Source organism: Rhyacophila brunnea, unplaced genomic scaffold (assembly GCF_057557595.1).
Source record: "Rhyacophila brunnea isolate RB1 unplaced genomic scaffold, BYU_Rbru_1.0 scaffold_11, whole genome shotgun sequence".
NCBI classification, from domain to species: Eukaryota; Metazoa; Arthropoda; class Insecta; order Trichoptera; family Rhyacophilidae; genus Rhyacophila; species Rhyacophila brunnea.
Genome location: NW_028232763.1, coordinates 26,146,877 through 26,166,524, shown reverse-complemented (window position 1 = coordinate 26,166,524; position 19,648 = coordinate 26,146,877). Strand labels below are relative to the sequence as shown.

General features: G+C 33.0%; 2 protein-coding genes across 3 annotated transcripts in view; both read right to left on the bottom strand.

Annotated features, from left to right (window-relative positions):
- Nucleotides 1-12,711, bottom strand: part of LOC147078532 (apoptosis-resistant E3 ubiquitin protein ligase 1) — an 87,191-nt gene extending 74,480 nt beyond the window's left edge. Inside the window, exon 1 of one of the 2 annotated variants that reach the window (XM_085960197.1) lies at nucleotides 12,422-12,711. In XM_085960197.1, the coding sequence (XP_085816323.1) occupies nucleotides 12,422-12,599 (178 nt within the window). In that variant the 5' untranslated portion in view covers nucleotides 12,600-12,711. The remainder of the gene's footprint in view (nucleotides 1-12,421) is intronic. The other variant, XM_085960198.1, reaches the window with a different exon arrangement.
- Nucleotides 12,712-14,855: 2,144 nt separating this feature from the next.
- Prx5 (Peroxiredoxin 5) lies at nucleotides 14,856-18,232 on the bottom strand. The gene is made up of 3 exons (XM_085960205.1): nucleotides 18,097-18,232; nucleotides 16,220-16,486; nucleotides 14,856-15,434 (listed from the first exon to the last, which is right to left on the bottom strand). Exons 1-3 carry the CDS (start codon nucleotides 18,199-18,201, stop codon nucleotides 15,243-15,245), a joined length of 564 nt encoding a protein of 187 aa, XP_085816331.1. The 5' UTR covers nucleotides 18,202-18,232; the 3' UTR covers nucleotides 14,856-15,242.
- Between the last annotated feature and the right edge of the window lie 1,416 nt (nucleotides 18,233-19,648).

Here is a 19,648-nt window from a genome sequence, read left to right as displayed (position 1 = left end):
CAGAGTTGGACACTCTGCACGAGTGTAATTAGTGAATTGTTTACCTAATATTAATTGCTTAACTCGGTTTAGATGGCAAAAGCAAAAAAGCAGAAGTGACGAGAAAACCATGTTATTAAAACATGTTTGTTTTATTTTGCAGCAAATATCACTATTCATTATTCGTAGTCATATAATATATATATACGTTTTTCGTATATGCTACCATGTATAATGATATACGGATTAATGCCAAAGTGCAAATAATATAATTAGCGTAGCATTAAATGGCTACGATGTAGCCACTATGACGTAGCACCGTAGAGCCGTAGAGCGTAGACAGTGCTACATTTTCATTAGCACGGCAAAAGTTATTGTTTCTGATAAATAATATGTTATGGTATGTTCATAATGTGATAATGCATACGATTGCGGAGGTATTATAATTCAGAAAAAATGTGTTAAAATGAATTTTCGTCGTTGATCACTTTTAATCGATAGTATTAATAAAATATAATCTTAAATTGTTTTTACAAACAAAAAACAAATAAATGACGTTACGGTATGATCCATACGTAGGTAAAGAACTTGTACCTATATGTATTGTTTGAAAGCAAATGAATAACATAATATATGGTACATTGAAGTTAAAGTCCCTCCACCAAACCCGCCCCGTACCACCCTCGGTCTTAATCGAGAGTATCACGGGACCCATCAATTGGTGATGTGAAGCATCTAAGAATTGGCCTGGGAGTGTCCTGGGAGAAGATGCCCAAGACTTAGATTGCTACGCTCAAAGTGAGCTCTGACTGAGTTTACTGAGTTTACTCTAATGCAAAGTGCCAGGGAGAGAAAAAGCACATGGAAATTACTAAAAAGAAAATGAAGCTACTTGTTTATTAAATTAAAGAACGAAGCTAATCATACAGGCAGCACAATTTATGTGAAGAGATCTTCACGCCCGTAGTAAGACGCCGCAAATTTTTTGAAAGCAAGATAATTGGCCTTAGTAGCAACCAGGTCGGACGGGCCGATGGGTCCAACAGCTGGTTGGACCGACCTGAGCATTTCCTCCCGTTCGGAGCACATACTCAGACACTCCCATAGGATGTGGTTGGCATCCTGTATTTCCCCTCCGCATGGACATGTCGGACGGCTTGCAAGTCCAAGCTCGAAGAGCTTGCCAGCGAATCCACCATGACCAGTCACAAATTGACTGGTGCAATGGTCTGGAGTCAGGTAATATATGGTACAATCATCATCAGCCGGGAAGGATCCACTGCTGGGTGAAGGCCTCCCATAGCTCCCTCCACTCTTCTCGGTTCCCAGTTTTTCGCTGCCACGTACATCCACCGAACTTTACGACTTCGTCTATCTAGATTGCTGATGCATACACACATAATATGCATCATAAATTTCACTCCAAGATGGAACATAATATTATGGTGTTATCTCAACGGGGATCGGTGGTTAGTTATTTTGACCAATCCTTTGCATAATTGCATTGAGTATATTAAATGATAAACACACATAGTTACCTACTGAATGTAGGAAAAAATAACACATTAATTCGACTCGACAACGCGATCCAATCAAAAGGCGTATATTAAAGTTTCTTCTTCGAGCTTTTTATAATAAAAAAGTGAAAAAAAAATATTAAAATATCATTAATTGAACTTTTAATATTTGAAGAACCTGTTGTTTTCTGGAATTATAAGCACTATTGTCACTATTTTAATTAAATAAACAGTATAAGTTCTCTATTAGGCATTTATGATAATAATTTAAAATCCTGAAAAAGCTGTTAACATGTTCTGTCTCACCTTAGGGTATACATTCGATGTATATAGATAACAGTAGAGAATCAACACCTTTCTAGAAGGGAAATGAACTGACAATGGGAAAAATTTGCATGTATATCTAAGTAACTATATGTCATGTTATACGCTGTAGGTTAAAATACTGTTGTATAAATATTTTCATGAACGATAATAATATCTATCTTGCTTTAGTTATAAGCAAGAAATGTTTACGATATGCGAGGTGTTTCAACGCGGCAATGCAGATGACAGATTTGCATAAAAGCGATACACAAAGCGGTTGCATAAAAGAAAACCCCAAGTGTTGCAGCAATGGTTGGAGTTGGATTAGCCCAATCATTGTTTCGCGATATAGGCCAAGCCAGAGATAATAGGTCAGCCTGGTTATATTTTGACGCATGCCAAAACAATGGATTTTTTTCAAACATCAAAAGAGCACATGGCTATCACATTGACATTATATGCGATGATATTACATAGGTTATAAATTATATATTAAGATGTGATAAAACAGTACAAGAGTTTCTCTCACCTGATGACGCACTGTTGGATGGATGGACCATACCAATGGAGCATATTTCTGAATCTCCGAAAGCCCACATTTTAAATTATGCGAATTATTTATTAATATTATTAAGTAATTATTATTAAAAGTACGCTACTCTTAGCAATTCTAATCACCGTATGGCAGAAGATAATTTACCATTAAAAAAGTGTAAAAATAAGAAAATGCATTTTTATTGACAATTGACTTGAGCAATACTTTATAAGTGTACATTTTATATACATAAAGTTTGTTTTACTATATCACTAGCGGCACAGCGTTTTGTCACAACGTCGAAGTTTTAATGTGAACACTATAATTTATTATTTAATAATTTTGTATAAATTGTTTGACTACACTATCGCGTGGTGCTGAGAGAGTGAGTTGAATATATTTCAAAGCCTGTGCTAGGCGTCCCTTTAAGAGTGTTGCGTAAATAAATGAAGGCTCGTAAAATTGCAAGGCGAAATTGCCTTCGGGTGCGATTTCTGGGGCTGCTGTCTCGTGGTCGGAGGGGGGTCGGGATAAGGGGCGATTTGGGGTTTCCCGGTCGGTATGGGACAACGAAAATGACAGATTCCGGGAGAGGTTAAGGGAGGGGGGTCGGTTTCGGCGCGTGTCCGTCGCCGTCGATGTCAGCGGCGGCAATGAGCGCCGCGACCCCCTGCGAGGGGCGATGCTTCGCGACGCTGGCCTGGGGGCGCGCAGGCGCACCTCGCCGCCCTCCACACCCTTAGGCGACATTCACATTGACAAAAAGAGCGAGCGGCAGATAACTTTTAATACTCCATTACGGTGATAATGATAATATGTAAATATCACAGCATAAGACGTGTCCCGGTTGAAGACTCGAGATGATATAACAGCTACACAAGACATAAAATGTTAAACGATCATTTTATATACTACGTACATATCTTATAATATTTCCTGTGATCAAGAATTGAGGTGTTTATATATTATATATACATACGAACTACACATGTGAATAAATGGCTAATATTTTAAATCTAACATTCTTATCAGGTAACGTAGCGTCTAAAATATAGTTTCCCAAAAATTTTGACTCATCACCTCCATTTCAAAGTATTTTTTTATTATTTTTTAGTGCCCCTTCCCTGAAAAAATTCAATTCTTATCTAAACTAATACATTTTTATTCAACATATTATTCACGTACTTAGCTGCCGTGTGTATTTTTCTTTAATTCAAAAGGCTAATTCAAAAAAAAAACAAATGTAAACTAGAATTGCAAAATCGTTTGTTAAAATGAAATACCAAAGATAAAATTGCATATATGTCACACTAGATTCCACCTTATTACTAGTAATCAAATCAGTAAAATCAAAAAACACTATAGGGAAGGATGAACCCGGTGTTGTGCTTCAAGTTTGTCTATAATGTTAGGCTCTATATTTTTTATTGCTCGTTTATTATTCAATGCCCCCATTACCCCTGGGGCCCGCAATACCCCCCCCCCCCCCTACCCCAGATCCTTCCAGTGTCCACAGAGTGATGGTAGCACCCACTTTGGAAAACTACGGTCTACATTCTACAATATGCACTAGGAGATATATATGTTATGAAGATTAATAAAATTAGAAAATAACTGATCAATATATCGTAGTCAAATAATACATTCAGTGACATAATTATCAGAAAACTTGATACTAAGCGGTTATTTAACGTTTATGATAACAATACATTATCATTTACGAGACTTTTATGTTACAGCCAAGTGTCTAGAAAATCGCAGATTATTTTGTTGTTAAAATGTTTTAAATCAAATTTTCAAACGACCCCATAAAAAGTGTCGCCCTTAGGCAGACTAACAATGATTAATCTTGTTCATAATTCATTTTAAGTGTCAAACTGCATGCAAAATTATTAGAAACACGCCTTATATTATCTTAAATACGTAAACAGACAAATGCAACGAAAATTCTTTAAAAAAAATGACATACACGTAATCTACTGAGGACGTGGGCATTTCTATAAAACATACACTCAAACAACGGTGGTTTTAAATACTTGGAAGTTTGGGGGCCTTCTTATGATTTTTTAAACAAAGATGTCGGCATTTTCTAACAAAGCGTCCGCATCATTTAAATCAGTCAAAGTGAAAAGTTGTAAAGATCGTATGCATTCCATCGTTTGCCGCCCTTTATAATTTGCCGACCCTAAGCATCGCATGACCCGCCTACCCTTACGGAACGTCACTAGTCTAACATCAATGAGGTATATGAGGCACACAATAATATTAGTGGCAGTACAAATCTGTTGTGTGAATGTGTTATCGACCCTTTTGATGTTAGTTGCAGGGATTTTGTTATGCTTTGGGATTTGAGTTTTAACGATGTATTAGGGGATTTGGACTGTTTCGAGGCCCCCTTTTAAATCTTCTGACAAATAAATTGCGTGATTTGCATCAAAATATACCGGCGCTACTAATATAATTATATTTTATTATTTTTATTTCAATGATTAAAAAATTCTCGATTAAAAAAATGTATGTTATGTGAAGAATGTTTTGAATATCATTTTTGTAAGTCACGGTAAACGTTAAATAATCGCTTAGAATTGAATCTTCACCAGCGGTATCTTCTAAGTTCTTCTGTAATATTATCAAGGAGTTATTCTTCGTGACGAAAGTCCTACGTAAGCCTCTCCAATTAAAATGCGGAGTACGTCTTCCGCGAGGTAGATACTTCACATAAAGCCATCGCAATACGTGCGGACGTCCCTTTGCCAGAACTGGGCTACATCGCTCTGGATCCTGTTAACACGTTTAAGCCCGCAGTGGAATTTATCCATGACAAAGTTACTTTACACGGAGTAGGTACGCATTACAAGTTGATACAACATCGCCAAGAGTTGTAATCGGTGCTAACGCAGCATACAAGGGAGCGTGGTTTTTGGTAGAGACGAGGAAATCTTATTTTTTTTTCATTTAATTACAGCGGGAAAGGTAGATGAAAAAGAATAATGGCGAAATGTTTTTTATGACTTTTTATCTACGCTATAATAAAAATTTCATTTGAAACAGGACAAAAATCAGGTCAATAATTACAAGATAAAAAGAACTTTTTATATACCACGTTTTTAAATTTTCTGTTGAATCATATAAACTTAACAATTCTATGTATTAATAATTTAGAACAAATAAGCCAATTGTCAACAAATCATTATTTTGCTATTTTGCAACAAACAAATATAGAATACTGAAATGTCATTTTGATTTCCATAGTAACGCACGTATATATTAATAATTTAGTTGCTAGGACCACCCCCTTAGCAACCAATAATAGTGGATTGGATTACGGATTTCTTCCGAAATAACTTTTCATACAAAACAGAATTAACTGAAAATGAATTCAATTCTACTTATAAATGGCTAAAAGTATTAAAATAATGCATTGGCATCGTGTTCTGATATATTCTAAAAGTTTCAAATGTCTAGCTAGTCGGGAAGTTAGTTAAAAATCGATTGCAAGATTCGTACCGGATAAACAACCACCGGACAAACAAGAATACGAGCTAAGAAAAACGTGGTAATTATAAAATAAATAAATTAAAATATATGAAGATTTCACAGCTTTTAAGAAAGATTTCTATAGTCACAACTTTTTAGTGTACACTGTACGTACATAATTAATTATACAGCAGGGCTCGAAATGGACCGGAACGCATCGGAGCGCCGTTCCGGTTAGTAAAATCTCAAAAATTATCGCTCCGTCTCGTGGGAATATTAATTTGGAGCTAGATATGTCATATAAATAAAAATTTAACAGACTTATTTTTATAAAATACATATAGGTACAATTAGATGACAACGTTAATAATTTCATAAAATTATCGAGCGCTCCGGTTCGTAAATTTTTCCATTTCGAGCGCTGTTATACAGGTTATACATAAAATTTAGAACAGTGTTAAGTACCTGCGTGCCATGTTTAATATTATATTATATTATAATTAATAAACAAGATATTTAAAAATTTTCAATTTTTAAATGAAATCATCAACTATTTATTAGATCTATATACAATTTTTCACGAAACCATTATTTTAAAAACAATGCATTTTTTTATAAGCTATCACATATGGCCGATATGGGGTATTTAATATAATATTATAATGTACTTAATAAAAAAATATTACTCAACGTTTATGACACGAAGCAATACATCGAATTGTTACTTAAGCTGGCGCTACAGACCATTCGGCACCATGGCCGACTGCACAACCGTTCTTCTGGTATCTCTATCCGAAGCTCTCTACGCCTCTCTTGACTTTATCCGTCCATCTCAGGGGCGTACCTACATAGAATTTATGGATAGCTCTAGATCTATCGCATCTAACAACGTGACTGGCCCATCTGAGTCTTTGCGCCCTTAAGACATTGACTATATTAGGCATCAATTATTCGCCGGGCTCATACCTTGGATAGCATTCTCTTGTTTCTTAGTTTGGCTTCAGGTTTCACGTCATTACACACAACCATATAGATTAGTTTCAAGGTCACGCTGCATACCCGGAATTTTGTCTTTTTTAGACAGTAGCTTGGAACGCGAAGAACACTGCATTTGCACTCTTCAGTCTGTTGGCGAGTTCAAGGCTAATCTCGTTCTTTTGGGCGATGTTTGTTACCAAGTACTTAAATCAGCGGTGCTTTCGAATGTCGAGTCACCCACCAAAATGTTTCCTGGGTGTCTATTTTTTCTCGACATTATTTACTCATAGTACCTACTTGTATTTCGCAATGTTATTCACATATTCTTAATATATCTTAAATTTAAATAATAATTAAATAAATTACAAGATAAAAAGAACTTTTTATACACCACGTTTTTAAATTTTCTGTTGAATCATATAAACTTGACAATTCTATGTATTAAGGGGGGACATGCTCGTCGTAGGTCAAAATTGAGTTTTTATTGTATTTTCAAACCATGATCCTGGACACTCCTTAAACGTTGTAGATAATCTATTTATATAATTTTGAAGCCTTATTATCCCTCATATTTATTTTAAACATTTGATGACTGCATAAAGTATTTTTGTTACATAAAATAGTATTCTTTTAAACCTCTCGCTCTAATGTTTTAGAATATAGTCATATTTCGGTACATAACTGTGCAGTGGTGTTAAGATTTTTTACATTTATTAATTTTTAAACGCATTTATAAAACCATTAGTATAATTTATGACAAGATAATTTTTGTAAAATATTCACGATAAAAAATTATATTGATAATCTCTGTGATCCCAAATTTGACAAGAATTAGGCATTTTATTATTCAAAAAATCGGCAAGATTAACACATTTGAAGATGATTCTAAAGACACTTATTATAAGCTATGTCTTTGACCATTCAAGTGTGATAAACATCCTACGAATAATGATTGCTTTATAATAATTATTGACCTAAGAATAAAGTAGTGTTTTTTTGAAATACGCCATTTCTTTTAGCAATCCCCAGTGGTTAAGCTACAACATACGGCCGTAGCCATAAATTGACAAACTAAAATTAAAGTAGGGAGTAAAATTATGTTAACGCGCGTGTTTGAACATGTACCTAACCGAATTTTTTTTTATTTTTTTTAAACGGTACATGTTCAAACACGCGCGTCAATATCATTTTACTCCTTACTTCAATTATAGTTTGTCAATTTATGGCTACGGCCGTATGTTGTAGCTTAACCACTGGGGAATGACAAAAGAAATGGCGTATTTAAAAAAAACACTACTTTATTCTTAGGTCAATAATTATTATAAAGCAATCATTATTCATAAGATGTTTATCACACTTGAATGGTCAAAGACATAGCTTATAATAAGTATATTTAGAATCATCCTCAAATGTGTTAATCTTGCCTATTTTTTGAATAATAAAATGCCTAATGCTTGTCAAATTTGGGATCACAGAGGTTATCAATATAATTTTTTATCGTGAATATTTTACAAAAATTATCTCGTCATAAATTATACTAACGGTTTTATAAATGCGTTTAAAAATTAATAAATGTAAAAATTTTTAAGACCACTGCACAGTTATGTACCGAAATATGACTATATTCTAAAACATTAGAGCGAGAGGTTTAAAAGAATACAATTTTATGTAACAAAAATACTTTATGCAGTCATCAAATGTTTAAAATAACTATAAAGGATAATAAGGCTTCAAAATTATATAAATAGATTATCTACAACGTTTAAGGAGTGTCCAGGATCATGGTTTGAAAATACAATAAAAACTCAATTTTGACCGACGACGAGCATGTGGGCCGTTAATAATTTAGGAAAATAAGGCAATTGTCAACAAATCATTTTTTTGGTATTTTGCAACAAACAACCAAATATAGAATAGTGAAATGTCATTTTGATTTCCATAGTAACGCACGTATATATTAATAATTTAGTTGCTAGGACCACCCACTTAGCAACCAATAATAGTGGATTGGATTACGGATTTCTTCCGAAATAACTTTTCATACAAAACAGAATTAACTGAAAATGAATTCAATTCTACTTAAAAATGGCTAAAAATATTAAAAGAATGCATTGGCATCGTGTTCTGATGTATTCTAAAAGTTTCAAATGTCTAGCTAGTCAGGAAGTTAGTTAAAAATCGATTGCAAGATTTGTACTGGATAAACAACCACCGGACAAACAAGAATACGAGCTAAGAAAAACGTGGTAAAATCAGGCGTGTCCAATCCAAAACTCCATGCAGCTAGTAATACAACCACGTCCACAAAAAGCCAGTTTTTTTGAAAATCGTACTTTCCCGTCGACGAGATTCTTAACGATATTAAATTTGTAATTTTGACAGAGAGAGCTAAAAAAAGTCTCGGCTTGGATTGTGGGCAGATAAGAAAATGGGTGGATAGAGCCAAAAAGTGCGACAAGAGAATTCTTCTTCACTAAATGTGGCCCAGTGGTGTCAAAACGTTAGATACCCTTTAAGACTTTGGAACATTAAAAATAGCCAAAATGTCATACGTAGCCCCCGATGGATACCACTTGCGCACTTGTAATAAATGCCGTGCAGTTTTAGGTAAAATATTAATCCATTCGTGTGTCGGAAGGGACTAAATGATACAGAAGAAAGATACAAATACAATATCATATAAATCAAAGTGTTCACAGTCACGATACAGTGGCACTGGTAGAGCCTTTATCCATGGTAAGTCTTCCGATCAGTCAGCACTTGCACAAGACAATTAATTTGATATCCTAGGACAGTGCGACGCGTGGTGCTAATACGTATTTTAGTAAGACCTTATGTAGTGCGACAGTCAAGCGAAATTTAGTATTAATAATCATTTTTTGACGACGGAAGACGAAACTGTTGATAGGTATTACTGACTTTTGACAATGTAATTATAAGGTATATAGGTATCGACCGAGGAACTAAAGCTTTCGTAGTTTCATACGCCAATTAAGATAGTTTATACTTACATAAAATCTATGATAATTCTATGTGAGGTAGGTACAATAATAAAATATTAAAAAATAATAAATAATAAAAAAAATTAAAAACGAATAAAAATAAATCTCATTCGCGTAATGTAATGATGCAATGTATGGAATGTTGTATAGGCAGCGTAGAGCTCATCCGTAGATGCATTTTCTTTCTTGCAACGTTGACAGCATTATCGATCAGCTTATTATTGTGACATAATATTATTGCTATTTCATTTAATTTCAACTAAATAATATTGTGTTTTTGTTATAAGTCTAATAGTTATATTAAAATTATAAACCATCATTTTCGCTTAAATATGGAGCTTTTCACAATATATAGGCACTTCGATTATCCTTACCTCAATTATCTGAATAGTACAATACTTACAAATAATTACGGTAGACAACAAAATAGGGGCCATATTATTATGACAGTTAAGAATATGACAGTTTAAAAGCAAAATTTTATGTTATGTTGAGGAGAAGTTGAAGATTTAATTTCCAGAAAATCTTTAGCCTCAAAACGTGAAAAAACTGAAGTGGGGTATAAATCCATTAAAGGAAGTGTAACCATACCTAATGGTGTGTGGATTTTGAAAATTGCATACACATAGGTAGAAGTCGAAGAAGTTTTAACTCATTAAATCCCGGGGATATTCGGCGGGTCGCGAATTTCTATGTAAAAATAAGATCTCATGAACACATCTTTTTTTAAGTATATCATCATATTTTTTAGAGTAGTAGGGCAGTTTGTGTAAAATATATTAAATTATTTAAAATGATAGAGTGTAAGGTACAGCGCGTATACACGCTCATTTTCTGAGGCCGGAATTGTAGAGCGCGTAAATGCGCTTGTGGCATACATCCGCTTACAATATAAAATCTCCCAGTTTCATATTATGAACACAGCAAAACGGGGTGGATGGAAATGGTGAGAATTCCAAGCGATGACATGAAAGAGGTGATGGTAACAAAACGCTTACAAAATAGGTATATATCGAAAATCGAAGCAGACGAAAATAATGAAGAAGCAAGCAGTCACAATAAAATTGATTTAAACTGACTGTAGATGGATGGCAGCGGAGAGTTTAACATTGAAGAAAAACGGAACAAAATTTCGACAAGACCGTTGGGTAGCTCATTTCGGTTGTCCGCTTTGTTTGTTATTCTGATAATCGAGGTTCTATCAAACTGTATCTATATTGATATACATTTACGAGGATTTGTTGTTACCCATTTAATGCATGGGGTGGTATCCAAATATACATTGTATTAATTAAAATAAAACATAACATACGATAGGACTTATTACTCGCCGTAATCTATATTTTTAATTACGATCGGTACCGGTTTCGTCCGCTTAGCAGGACATCCTCAACTGATAGCCTTGCCAAGCAGACGTAGCCGGGATATCTAATTATTAAATGGAATAAGTACGATATTATCTTGTGGTCAATTTTAATAATTCGTACCTACACAAATATCTTGATTAAAACGAATACATACAATGTTCCTTTTTTATTATATTGACTAATCTTGCAATTTGTTTTTATCTTACACTACACGCATTTCGTTACATTACAAACATTATGAAGTATGAAGAAAAAAATGTTTTTCCAGAAGTAGGAAGTAATTGGATAGATTGCAGTTATTTTTTTTAACGTATTTACGAGTAGATTAATCTCGAAATCTATAATGCACAAATAAATGTCTTAACTGACATAAAAGTGGCTGTGACCGTCTATATATTATATCATATTAAATAAATTAAATCATTATACCTATACCAGCTATCCCGTTAAGGTAGGCTGAGCATGCACTGCTTAGGGACCTTAAATATAGGAAAATATTTTAACTTTTGGGTCTCTTGACGATGCTCTGAATTCAGTGGCTATGTATATCAGAAATAGGTATTAAGATATTTTGTTCGCTTGTATATTAAATGGTTGAGAAAAAAAACTAAAACGTGTTGGGTTAAATAATATTTATATTGAATTTGAGTCTATGTGGAAGGGGCGGTACATATTTTAAGTCTGCTTCTGGGAGGAATACCTATACAAATTATTAGGATCTTTACTAGGTGCAATGATTTTGTACTAGATGATGATTTTAAGATAGTTGTGGATTATGTACCCTATGGGTGCTTACAACTATATTTATTTGTTGGTTGCATGAAGGTAAGTGATATTTATGATCCGTAATATTATAATCATAGCAATTTTAATACACAATGATAAAAGGCGTGGTATGGATACGTCAATAGATACTTAACAGCAACAGAATAGGTTTAATTGGATGAATTACATTGAACCCTGAGCCATTATTTATATTGGACTTGCCAGAATTCGATCTTTTAATGTATAATCATGACGTCACTGTATCAGTATTAAAAATGTTAAAAGATTTTATAAATACTTTATTCCATTTTTGAAAATGATTTTTTTTGGAAAAAATAAAATGATTGGCATGCAAATATCGGTGTTTACTGATGGGTACTTGTGTGATTTAGCAAAGCCATAATAATAGGTGCGCCGTGCTGTGCAAATAATATGAATATTAATTACATTGCTATGGATATATGGAAAAATATATCGTAATTAAATTCAACCTACCCTTGTCTTTGAATAGTTGTTTGTAATCTCCTAATTCATTTTGATCCAGCCAAACGTCAGCTTCTGTACGGCCGGTGTAAAGAGCAGCGCCCCACAGATATGTTATCAATTTTGTGAATGAAAATGAGAAAAATACTATCAACAAAGTGGCCAAAAATAAATTAACACACTTTATCATTGTAATAAACCATTATATGTATGTACTTCGCGCGTTTTTGATACTTAAAATCATTTAAACGTTCGTGTGCACCATAATATTGTTATTCATTTTGACATTTATGACAATTACCGGCGTGAAGTTCTCGCCTATCCGGAATTGGTACAAACGTGCAACTAACTTCATGCTTTATTGCTGTCATTTTAACTTTATTTTGTAGAAAATCTACAAGAGGTGAACGCGTCACTTCGGCATCCCACGTGACCAGTGACAGTAAGTAAATTTGTAAGTACACATTATGGCCGTTAATCAAAGAGATTGGACTCCTCCCGCCGTTAACATTTCTTCAAATAACAGATAGCAGAATAGCATTGAGGCCGGATGACACGTTATCCGCCTAGTATTTCACCTAACGGTAATTTCATATGAATTTTAAATAGGTAGGTACCTCTGTATTTGTATGAAATACAATAGGTAGGTAGGTACTATCTAGTACCTATAATTAAATATTTTATTTCTAAGAGATTCTGTGTAAGTTGTTAGACAATGTTTTTATTCAACTTTTGATTAAATAGGTATATTTAGGATATTTTATTTTTCTTTTTGTTCTCTGGTAAAACAGTCCGAGGTGGACTTAAGCCACCCTAAGGAAACTCCTTCGCTCTGCCCGTTCCTCTACTCTCCTTTTCCAGTCATTCACTCCTAGCGCTCATAAGTCATTTTGTAGTCTATCGAATCACTGAAATCGTGGTTACTCCGTTTTCCTTCTGGAACATTCATTAAAGTGAGGCGATTTGTTGGTGCTTACTCATCCATCCACATTGTTGACTATCCGCGATAACATCCAAACTATGCTCAGGGTTGTACTGGTTATATGAAAAATTAAACTTCTTCCATGGATTGCTAATATATTATATAACCGTGGTGACTATAATACATAACGATTACAGTGACATCACAGTGTCGACAGAGTTTACATGGATCCTGTCATATGAACTTGTCTTACTTGGCCTGCTCCCACTTTTTATGATCAGCAACCCTAATGATCAAACCTTATTTTCAATGTGTTTATTTATGCAATAATAAAATACAGATTATTCAATTGTCAACCTGTTTACAAGACAAGCCTCCTATCTATAGACTTGGTAACTGTTGATGTGCAATATTTTTTGAATGCATTATTCAACATCTTGTTTTAAACTGTAAAACAAGATGTTGTAAATGTTGTAATGTTAAACTGTAGCATTAATCTGGACCATGAGGTCAATAAGGCCAATGATATTTTTTTTATCTTACACACACAAGCGTACTGAGTATCTATACAATTAACTATACTTGGTATTAATTAATTTACGTTGTTGACAATACTTGTTAGAGATTATTATTTGAAGATAAATAATAGATGTTTTTATTCCTATGCTAAACTAAACATTTTTTAATGTTTCATTAATTTGTTCCAGAAAAGTACTTTTTTATCTTTTGTAGAGCGCTTACTCACATCGATATGTAATGATAAATCAAGGTTACTAAATTTGAATAATAAATTTATGACTGACTTTGTTTTATAGCCGTACTGAATATTCACACCGTAATTAAAACATCTTCATACCATTGCGTTCAGTTAAATATTCACATTAGAAGTGAGCGGTGAACCCACATTAATTATTCAATCTTGCAATTTTAGGACTACCAACTGCAGGGTGGCATGATGGCTTTGACAGGGATATGCAAACTGAGAATGTATTAATTTTATAATCTTTTTTTAAATGTAGAGCAAGTACTTAAATTTCTGAAGAGGTATTATATCACATAGTATATAATATATATCAGTTATTAATTCTAGCAAAATATTTTATGCATTACATTAAAAGTAAAATATGAGTCTATTTAGATATGAAACTGATATTTATTTTACTTGATTTTACTAGAGTAGAGTTTTTTTGAGATATTTTTTGCAGTGGTTATTGACACTCATTGTCATTCTTGATCGATTTGAAAAAAATTGTTATGTAGTCATGTTTATATTATTTTGATCTGTTTCTCCATCTAACATAAGAAAAAAATATATAAATATGGATATAAAAACTATAATCTGTCTCAATGGCACATTCTAAACTGCCACTACTTACAAGTAATAATAAAAAAAAAATGTGAACATGATTCAAGTTATAAGAATCGACCTTCAATTTAGATAGTAAAATTATTACAATTATTCATAAAGGATTCAATGTTTTTATGGAAGATTTAGGGAAATGAAAAGAAATAATATGCAGTATACATGTTTAAAAAACAAATTATATTAACAGGAATTGTACATTATTTAAATGATATGTTTTTTAAGTAGGCATAATATAATAATGTAGTTCAAACTTATCAAATTGGTATTATAAAGGTATTTGAAGGAACATTCAATTTCTCAAAAGAATCGAATGCATGTGAAGTATCTACAATCTATTTTAAAATAAATATTTTTTATTATTACTTTGATTTCAATGATTTCACTACATTTGAAACTTTTCAGAAATGTAATACGCACTATTGTTACCGTTTCATATCTAACAATATTACCAGTTAAATAAATCACAGAGAATGGAATAAGAAAACTAAACTGTCTTCATATTTCAATAACAGATGCCTAAATGATGTACGCTACGTTGGCTTTCTTTAAAGCTTCAATTTGTCAGCAAGAGAGCAGGAAAGTCCTGTGCCGTCAGGTTCCACATTTAGATTCTTGACAACACCGTTATCCAGTATCATAGAATACCTCTTTGAACGAATGCCTCCCAATGGTGGCAGGTCTGTGGATAATTCAAGAGCCTTTGCAAAGTTTCCTAATGGGTCAGCCAACATACGGACCTAAAATCACACAGTAATTATTAATTGGTATATGAATATGTACATCAGTGGTTATGTATAACAATTCTGTGTGAGGGCGTTTAATCTGTGACTACTGTAACATGCTTCCGCTTCAAAGGTAATGTATGGAGTCCAATCAAAAAAACCAAAGTTATGCACAAAATACTGATCATGTGATTTATTCAAAGCCCGGTCACACATAAAAAATCGTCTCAACTGTGATAGCACACGAATAGCTGACTACAAATAGCAGCATCTACACATGCATCACTGCAACATTTGGTATGTTCAAATGGTTGACCGTATCGAGCTCAATTAGTTGGATATGACAGTTGATATTTTTTTCAACCAAACATGTTGCATCGGCACTATCTGCGAGGTTACATTAAGTTACAAGCGTTTTGTGAATGTGACCAAATCACATCGAAAAATTCGACATGTTGCAGTAGAGATGAGTTTGTATGTGCTACAAGGCTTAGTTGAAGTGTAAATTAATACGTAGGTGAGGAACTAAAAATTATTGCTGAAAATTACATTATTGAATCCCAAATGACAATAAATAAAAAGCATTAATTATTAGAAAGAAATGTGTAAAAGGCATTTTTTCTATATTCAGTCTAACAATTTACTGACGTGACCCAAGTGTGAGTGAATGCGTAGTTTATCAATTATTATGGTGATGAGGGACAATTTGCACATAAAAAATAATATTTTTTTGGACATCGTAATTTGATATAACTTCTAAGCTTTAAAATTAGGATCAATACAAACACAAATAAATTTACCTTGCCGGTTGTGTTTTGGGCCTTTCCCCAAGCGGCCATTACATATGGGTCATTGACAGAGACGCAGACGATTTCAGAAATTCCTTCTTTCTTCAATTTGTCAGCGTCATTCACATATCCAGGTAAATGTGTCTTGGAGCATCCGGGTGTGAATGCTCCAGGAACTGCGAATAAAACAACCTTCTTGCCATTGCACAAATCAGCAATATTGACTTTGTTGGCTGGGGAATCCTCGAACAAGTCAATGCTGGGGATTTTATCGCCTTCCTATGAAAAAAATAAATAATGGTGTTAAAATCATTTAAAGCAATAATTCAGCTTTGTCAATCAGGTAGATGAAATATTTCAATATTTTCGGTTTCATCATACGGTATGGTATTTGTTAAATGGAAATAGTCACAATAATTGATGGTACGATACGTTAATTCATCAAAGACAAAAACTTGAGTGAAATAACAACATATAGTTTGATAAAATTGAAATATAATAATTATTATAGGAATGTTTGTCTTCAACATCTTTAATTTGAACTGTGTGGCATTCAAACTATAATATCTTGAAATGTAAATTTTGAGAAGCTGCAATGGATTATAAGATATTTAAAGGGTAAGCAGAAAGAAAGATCATTGTCCACAAAAATCGCAAAATAAGTTAAAGATGCCATTTTGTGGAGAATCTTGTAAGCTATTATATGGCATACTTGGAAAAAATGAATAAAAATCATTGTCCAAACACTGACCTCAGAAAGAAAACATTAAAATTCAAAAGAAAGATTATTATCACAAACGTTTGACAAAGAATATTTATATTTACTTAAGTAGGTACTTATATATTTTTTTTTCAATCCAAGACTTTATATTTAACCAGAGTGAATTGTGAATGTAATTAATATTAAATTGACATGTAATGTAACTTTTAATATAAGTTTAATAATTATCTCAAAACTGAATTAATGTGACAATGATGTTTCTTTCCGCTTACCCTTAGATTTTATTAGAAATTGGGTGCACAGTCCAGACAGTTAAAATATGTTGGCAAGGTTGAATTTTTTAGAAACGTTTGTTTTAACATTCTACAACAAAGTCGTCGCAAGAAGCATTATGAATACTACAATAAAATAGTTGAAGAAATAAATTATTGTACTTTGAAAAGTACCTAATTATTAATTATTTTGTATGTTGATGACTTAAATTTAATTATTGAATTTAACTTTTTTTAAATATGTAATAAAACTGTAAAAGGATAAAACAATAAATATCCATAAATTAAACTTGTATTTTTTTCTAATATTATTTTAAGTATAAGAAAATCAAAACAAATAGGTACTTACCTAAATAAGTACTTGGTATAGTTTTTTCATTATAAACTATATGTAGGTAATATAAAAATTATTCATGCAAGATGTAGTTCTCTAAAAATCTTTAAAAAACTTTGATAAAGAACTGAAAAAAGTGTTTTATTGCAGTTCCAAAATGTTTTTAACTAACTGGGTAAGTACTGGAAATTTAATAATGACTAGGTATGTAGTGATTATTTATTTAATACAATTAATAGGTAATAACTAATAAGGATAATATGTATAGCATAGCCCTCACTTTGACTGAATTGTCCAATAAACGTTAATAAGTTCAATTGAAGTTCCAATACAAAGTAAAAATTAGATTAATGATAAGAATAATCAGGTAGTTTTTAAAAGATTTGAATGACGACTTAGATTTAATGGACATGATAAATAATTCATTAACTCGTAATTAATGTACATTTTGAATAGGTAGGTATGTACATAAGGAAATTAAATCAAAGGTTGTCAACAGAAATATTACATAACGAAAATAATATAAAATAAATTAGGGCCAGAGGCAGTACGAACATCATACCTTGATTGGAGCCATTTTAATCACAGAGAGATGGAGCGGCCGACTGCTGGCTTTCCACACACAAGATGTAATAACCTCAATAACCGGTCTTCTGACGGAATTCATTAGTGCAATTTCCTTCACTAGATACGCGTCTGACAAGGTTATCACTGTTACCAAGCCATAAAATGTTGATTTTCCTTATTTTTTTTTTTAATATTCCCGATAATCAGAAAATTTCTGCCGGAAAATTTTCCTGGTTACTTATTTATTTTAAAAAATATTTCCGAGAATAAGAAATGTTTTGTTTCATAATATTATTTACAAGAATAAATTATTTATTCTTGTCAATAAAGGAAGCGTGGCCGGCAATAATTTTTTTTTTTTTTTAATCAGTGCACTGTTCCTCTCTTACCAATTTGCATAATATGTCTATAACCATTGTATACCCATGTCCGATGGCATATTATTTCTAGTAAAATTATCGACAATTTATGTTATTATTCTGTTTTCCGACAAACAATATTATTGTTATATTTCTTGGTTTCAAACAACAATACGCCTACACACTTTCTGACCATCAGAGCTGTCATATTTTTATCACTCAATTATAGTACGCAGTGTAATGCCAGTGCTCCATTGGCACGCAAGTCAGACGATTTACAGTCTTCGGATTTTTTTCCGCATTGAGCACCCCAGAACTGCGGATTTAAAAAAAATTACCAGGCTCGTTAGATTTCAAACATTAGCGGCCTGCACATGCACAATCATTCCTGCGTGAAAACGTTATGTGCGCGATGTCGCGCGGCAAAGATTGTGTGTCTAAAGTCGCGTACCGAACAGTTTTTAGCGGCCTTTACACGTACAATCTTTACCGCGTGCTCAGGAGCGTATGCGCCAGATGCATTATTAAGTTCTGAAATGCTCTGATGTAATTATTCTGAGAATTTTGTAGATGATTACTGTTAATATAGGTATATTATATCCTTTGTATATTCATAATAATGTACAAATCAAGCGTGTTGACGCCTAGTTCACGAGACGATAAAATCACACACTTCTGCTAAAACCATTGAGTTGTTGTACGCTCCAACGACTTCCATGATCACACGGTAATGAACGCGCGATATGACTTTAGACACTCAATCCCGGCGCGCGCTCCTCAAAACGTTGTGCTATCGCGCAGGATATAGTTTGCATGTAAATTTTAGCAGCAGACATCTGACACGTGTGATATCACGCGCTCAATACCGGGTTTTGGCGCGTACGCTCCTGAGCATGCGGTAAAGGCCGCTATTGTTTGATATTTTACGCTCCGAGTTGCCAGAATTCGTCCGTCAATCACTATGTTAATTCGATTTGACTAATACGCAATAATTCAGACCGAAAAAATAGGTATGTAATTGTTTTAAACATTTCTACCTACATATTGATTAATTTCTTAATTTATACATTAGAAAATGATAGATTTATCAATCATTTTTTTTATTTCTAGGTATTATTTATCTATTTATGAAATTCATAAAAGAAAACGTACAATATGTCTTATTTTCACTGTTATATTATTTTATGC

Coding starts and splice junctions, on each gene's coding strand:
- Prx5 (XM_085960205.1), bottom strand. CDS start 18,201: ATGAATTCCGTCAGAAGACCGGTTATTGAGGTTATTACATCTTGTGTG. Junction 16,487..18,096: donor TTAAAATGGCTCCAATCAAG/GTATGATGTTCG, acceptor TTTTTTTCATAG/GAAGGCGATAAAATCCCCAG. Junction 15,435..16,219: donor CCCAAAACACAACCGGCAAG/GTAAATTTATTT, acceptor GTGTGATTTTAG/GTCCGTATGTTGGCTGACCC.